This window comes from Belonocnema kinseyi, chromosome 2 (assembly GCF_010883055.1).
Source record: "Belonocnema kinseyi isolate 2016_QV_RU_SX_M_011 chromosome 2, B_treatae_v1, whole genome shotgun sequence".
Taxonomy (NCBI): Eukaryota; Metazoa; Arthropoda; class Insecta; order Hymenoptera; family Cynipidae; genus Belonocnema; species Belonocnema kinseyi.
In genome coordinates this window covers 50,052,210-50,058,127 of record NC_046658.1, presented here as the reverse complement: position 1 = coordinate 50,058,127, position 5,918 = coordinate 50,052,210, and the positions used below count along the sequence as shown (strand labels likewise).

The window sequence follows — 5,918 nt, the reverse complement described above, 5'->3', positions numbered from 1 at the left end:
AAAAACAGGTCCAACAGCCACTGCAGGGTATGGCGTTTTTGATTGTTTAATGTACAATAAGTTAAACCAACACTAAAGAAACACAAACTAAATAAAGATAACACTATTTTTAAATTTCGCATACCACTCATAGTGAATAATTAATCAATTAATTTTTTTTATCCCCTTAGCTCTTACAGGATAACAAAAAAGACTTTGCCTATGGTTTTCAGTTTTCGAACAAAGAGCTAGAACAAACGAATAGTCCCAGAAAAAATAAAAGGTATCGTCGAATGCGTCTCAGCCATATATCTAGGAGCTTTCTTAATCATGCAACAAATTATTATATTAACAATTATGTGGTGTTTAATTTTTAAAATTTAATTGAGCAATCATTGAACAACAATTTATTACAAACAATAGCAAAAAGACGTTCTTTGATTATAATGGAATGCAAACTTCCAAATTTAAAAACTCTCTCTCTCGAAAAATCCTTCGAATAAGGTTTTCAATATTATATGGTATTCGGAGAACGTAATTTTGTGGTCGTTTGTGATAAATTCTTGTTAAATTATTATTTAAACCAATAAATAATTGTTAAATTATTGTACGTATCATAAATAGTATATTTGTTTCAAAAATCTTTTTTCTTGCATCTTCTAGCTATGTATCCTAAAATTGAAATCCATATGAAAATGCTTTTATGTTATACTGTGAGTGTAGTGTGGATAAAAACAATGTTTAATTAGTGAATTATTCACTTTGAGTTGTTTACTAAGGTTTGCAAAAATTAAAAAAAATTTGATAAACATTGCATGTGTTTAAATCATTATTTTTACACAGGAATCATAAACCTCCTGGAAGTATTTTATTGAAGGGTCTACTCATGCGCTTCAAATTATTTTTGTACTGTTACATTTGTATATATTTTAATTCTTTATAGGGCAATACCTTTTTCTTTAAATAAATTTTCCAATTTTCAAATTTAAATTTACAGCAAAAGTCAGAGTTGTGATGTGTCACACCTATGGAGACGTCGCAGGATCGCGACATTGGTTCTCACAAGGCACGACAAAATCAAAACGAATGACTGCTGAAACAGTCATGTGTATTAAGTACACGGAACGACCCAAAGATGACAGCTACCTGTCTTGATCTCGCAACTGCCTCGTCACTTTTTTAGCATGCGGGTAAAGCTTCAAGGTTACGAAGCATTAATATTTTCGCACATTCAAGAGCACCCCTCACAAGCACAATCACTTGAACCGAATCTTTTGTGTACAATTACCGCAACTCCCTTTCCGCCCTCCTTCTGCCCCTTGTCAATGGTTTTGTAGTCAGTCGGGGCTGAGAATTAGATAACGAACATAGTTTGTTTCTGGCAGTCCTGAATAACAATGTTAGTCTCGAGTGTCAAATAGAAACCGCTCTCCAAAAATTTTAGTTCCAGAAAATTTGGCACTTCTCGTTTTGGGCAGTTGACTCTATCTTCCTCATACCGTTCGGCAGGGCAAGGTCGCACAAAGGTTCGATTTTAATCTGTAGCAAACAATTGCATGGCTTATGGCGGCCTTTAAAGATTCACAATTTTGGTGAAGAGTAAAAGTTTTTTAACACCAAGAAGTAGAATCTCAGATAACGAGAATTGTTTTCATGTTGAAAGTCTCGATTTTCAAATAGTAACAAAAATAATTATTTAAACATTATTTTTAGCATATAAATGGCTTAACGTTTGCAATTTAATAATGCAGAAAAATTTAATGTATATTCATGAGAAACACCACTATAGGGGTTCCTAACATCGCTGAATTTGAAACTGTACTCAGAATTTTTAAATTGCAAACGTAGAGCCATTTATATGGTTACAAATAATGTTTAAAAAATTATTTTTGCTTCCAGTTAAAAATCGAAAGTTTCGACATGAAAAAAATTATCGGTATCTTAAATGTTACTTTGTGTTGTTAAAAAACTTGTTCTCTTCACAAAAATTGTGTATCTTTCAAGGCTGCCGTAAGCCATGCAATTGTGTCCTACAGTTTTAAGCCAAACCTGCGTGGTTCGTGGCCAATGCCGTAAAATCGAAAAAAGATAGTAATGAATCACACATAAGGCTGCATAATGTCTGTGGAGATACCTCGTTTTCGCATAAATCGGTCGTGCGGATCATATGTGTCATATCAACCTCAGTATGCCGTGGCCGCATTTTATTTCAAGAAGTTCTCAGCGATAAGAGCAAAGCGTATCATGCACACACAAAGTACCTAGAACACATGCTATCCGGGTGTCCCACTCAAACGTGAACAATGTATCTCGACAGGCATAATACAGTTCTAAGAGGTCTTTATCACCATCTGTGTCGCTCTTACCGTGCTGGCTGCAAGCTTGTCGTGCAGAACGCTCTGAGAGAGATAGAGTCGATTGTTCAATATAAAAAGTGCCAAATTTTCTAGAACTACGATTTCGAACAGCAGTCTCCATTGCACACTCGAGGCCTGAAATCGTTCTTCAAGACTTCGAGAAACGAACTATATTTGTGATCAAACCCTCAGTTCCGCCTGACTACAACCTCAGTGCCAAGGAGTAGGAGGAGGCATGTCAAGAGCTTGATTGGAAGCTAAAATGATTGTACCAAAAATATTCCGTTAAAGTATTTGTCATTGTAATCAGTGCTCTTAGAGGCGGATTCAGAAAGCTCACATACTTCGATTCCTCGAAATACACGAGGGTTTGTCCGGCCTGACGTTGTGATTTCATCGTGCTCTGTGTTCACTCATCTCACGTTTATGAGATGGGGCCATAGGTGTAATGAACCATGGTTCTACTTGGAGCTGGTGTCATTTAGATAGATGGCAGTTTTTCCAGTGCAACCCGAAATTTCAAAGTTAGACTTTAACTAACAGTGTTGCAAATATTAAGGAATATCATTATTTATTTTTTGGGCCCCTCCTATGATTCAATTCGCAAACATTTGCGTTATAAAATATTTTCAGTATTATTGAAAACTAAAAAAATCTAAAATGGCAATATGAATTTCTATTCTGAAGATGAGATTCCACAATTACGATTTCATATAAAAAATTAAAGATATAATTTTTTTCTATAATTCGCGAAAGAGTGCCAGTTTTTCCACCAGTGTTTGGCGTTAAAAGTGACCGATTTTCGGTCTATGACGTGGCGAATGCGCAGTACTGACCTTTCTGGGCAACAGTGAAAAAAGTGGACGGGCGCAGTGAAAAAAGTAAACCGACGCAGTGAAAAAAGTGAGGTACAGTGAAGAAAGTAAATTTTTTGTTACTTCGGGTGTGTTCATGGTGCCTCGGGTCTCGTGCATCGTGCGCAGCTAACTTCAATCTATGCTCCGACTCTCGTCCCTAACCTACATCAATTTTCAAGTAAATTTTGATTCTCAATGGTTTCATCGCTTCGATCAGCTTCGATGGATATGGACGAAATTGATGTGAATATGTCGCAAGAATTTCTGGAGTGCAGCCCTGCCGAAGTTTTAGAGATCGCAAAACAAGCTATCCGTAAAACACCACCTTAAAAGTCTCGAGTTGTATATGAAAATGCCTACAACACTTTCATCAATTGGCAAAAGCAAAAACACACCGTCAGTTTCTCCGAAAATACTGTGCTTGAGTTCTTTCACGAAAAATCTTAAATTTGGAAGCCCTCAACTTTATGGGCTAACTATTTAATGGTGAGAAGCATGGTTCTTGCTAATCACGACAACGGCATCAGCAAATATGCAAAGTTATTAGCATTCATAAAAAATCGAGGAAAAGGGGAGAGTCCAAGAAAAGCAAAAATTTTCACCTCGGAAGATGTTGAACGTCTTCTCACACAATTTCCCAACACGGAATACTTAGCAATAAAGGTAAAAAAGACAATAAATCTTTGAAAATATAATGTGAAAATCCATTAATTTTAGGTTAGAGCTTGGTTTCAGCCCTTTAAGACTTTTTCTTGATATGGTATGTAAAGCTGTAGAAAAGCACAATATTCAACTCAAGATTATAAATTGTTAAAGAACACAATGTTTGTAAATTTCGATTACTTTACTGATATTTAAAATATTTGATTTACGGACGTGAATTGAATTAGCATCTCCTGAATGAAAACTTTAGGTTTGATAATATAAATGGGCAATTCTAATTCACATTTTCTTCTTTTAAGCGTTGCGTATATTTTTCCTCATTATCCACATTTTTTTTGCTTAAATCTTAGACGGCATTGTCTCAAACCATTTTCCTCAAGATTTTCGAACTTAAAGTTTTATCACTGAAGTTTACTTAATATTTTCAAATTTGACTATTAGTTTATTGAAATATTCTTAATTTCTGATTTCAGCAAACCATAGTAATGTGTAAGGAGCAGAATAAAAGAATATTAATTTTTAAGTATGAGGAGCAATTGTATTTTAATCCATAGGTTGCTCTAATATTTGGGATGTCGGGGGCTTGCAGAAGCTAGGAGCTGACGACCATCACTGTGGACGACATCAAATACCTAGGAAAATTGTACGTGGTTGATATTCCTACAAAAAAACTACAAGCCACGTCAATTTGTAATTGAGAGCAAATTCTTTGAATACATCGACCAATACCGAGCCCTTCGTTCCGACAAGCCGTCAACCAACCGATTTTTCATTTAATACTCCAAGGGGAAGTGCCAAAACCAGCCAATTGGCATCAACAAGTTTATGAGTTTATGCCAAAAATAATTGCCTCGTTTCTCGGACTGGCTGATCCACGCTTATACACTGGTATTTTTCATCATTTTCAGAAAAAATGTATTGATGATTTGCAATTGAACATTTTTATTGGGTTGATAATGAATCAAGTAAGAAGTCAAGAAAAATTTGTTTCCTTTTTACATAAAAACTATTGGCGATTTTATCCACATTTTAATAATTTTTCGATTCTTAGATATTTCAATTATTTCAAGTTATAAAAAAAGCCATTAGAAATTTAACTGAACGTAACATGTATGTATTTTTATACCATTGCAATTGATTTTAGGGCATAGCTTCCGGCGTACTTCAGCCACACTCCTTGTTGACTCGGGTGCGGACCTCACAACTTTAAAACGACACGGTGGACAGACGTCATCGACCGTTGCTGACGGTTATATAGACAATTCCATGCGAAACAAATGTAAAATTGCTAATCCGATAATGGAGCGAATCGTAATTCCACAAACCGCGACATCTCATCAACTTCAGCATCTCGTCGACGACAACATCCCATCAACATCAAGAAATCGAAAAGAAGAACATGGCGAACATTTGCACAAAAAAATGAAAATCGGACAAAAAGAAAAAGTGGAAGACAAAATACTTTCTCCAGGACGACAACCAAATATAATTATTCAAAATTGCAATCTCTATTTCCACAATAATGATAAAAATTAATTACATCTTGAGATATAATCGCTGAAAAACAAGAATTTTATTGGAAAATATTTATTTAAACAATCGTTTTCGTTTTTCATTAGTGAATTTGTAACCTATATCTATCAGTTTTATAAGAAAATAGTCATCACAATTGTAATCATGTCTGGTAGAGATGTTGGTTATTTCTTGCATTTTCGTTTGCTTATTTTTTATTTGTAACCAACAAATTTAAAAAAAGTTTAAAAGGATACATGTTCATTACAAAGTTCATATTCATAATTTGTATTTTTAGTTAATTGAATACTTACATGCAAACCAGGAATCTTTTTCTGTCATACGACATTTTTAATTTGAGGTAGATTTCTTCTTTTATTTATTTTGTAAAATTCTGTTGTATTCTAGTTCATTTTTTATGTTTGATGAAAATGATAATTAAAAACGATTTGTCACGAATTATTCAATTCCTGTGTAGTAATAAATAAAGAAGTACAATGTAAAGATTTTCTGTATACATTATTCAAACGTTATCGATTTTAAACGAATT

At 34.2% G+C, this 5,918-nt stretch overlaps 1 protein-coding gene across 2 annotated transcripts; it reads left to right on the top strand.

Annotated features, from left to right (window-relative positions):
- Positions 1 to 2,279: 2,279 nt before the first annotated feature.
- On the top strand, positions 2,280 to 5,708 carry LOC117167365. Of its 2 annotated transcripts, none has more exons than XM_033352241.1 (3): positions 2,280 to 3,856; positions 4,411 to 4,744; positions 5,001 to 5,708. In XM_033352241.1, the coding sequence occupies exons 2-3, from the start codon at positions 4,690 to 4,692 to the stop codon at positions 5,390 to 5,392; spliced, it is 447 nt and encodes a 148-aa protein (XP_033208132.1). In that variant the 5' UTR covers positions 2,280 to 3,856; positions 4,411 to 4,689; the 3' UTR covers positions 5,393 to 5,708. The 2 variants fall into 2 exon arrangements, with proteins under 2 accessions (XP_033208132.1, XP_033208131.1); XM_033352240.1 differs by having other exon boundaries at positions 4,330 to 4,744.
- The last annotated feature ends 210 nt before the right edge of the window (positions 5,709 to 5,918 follow it).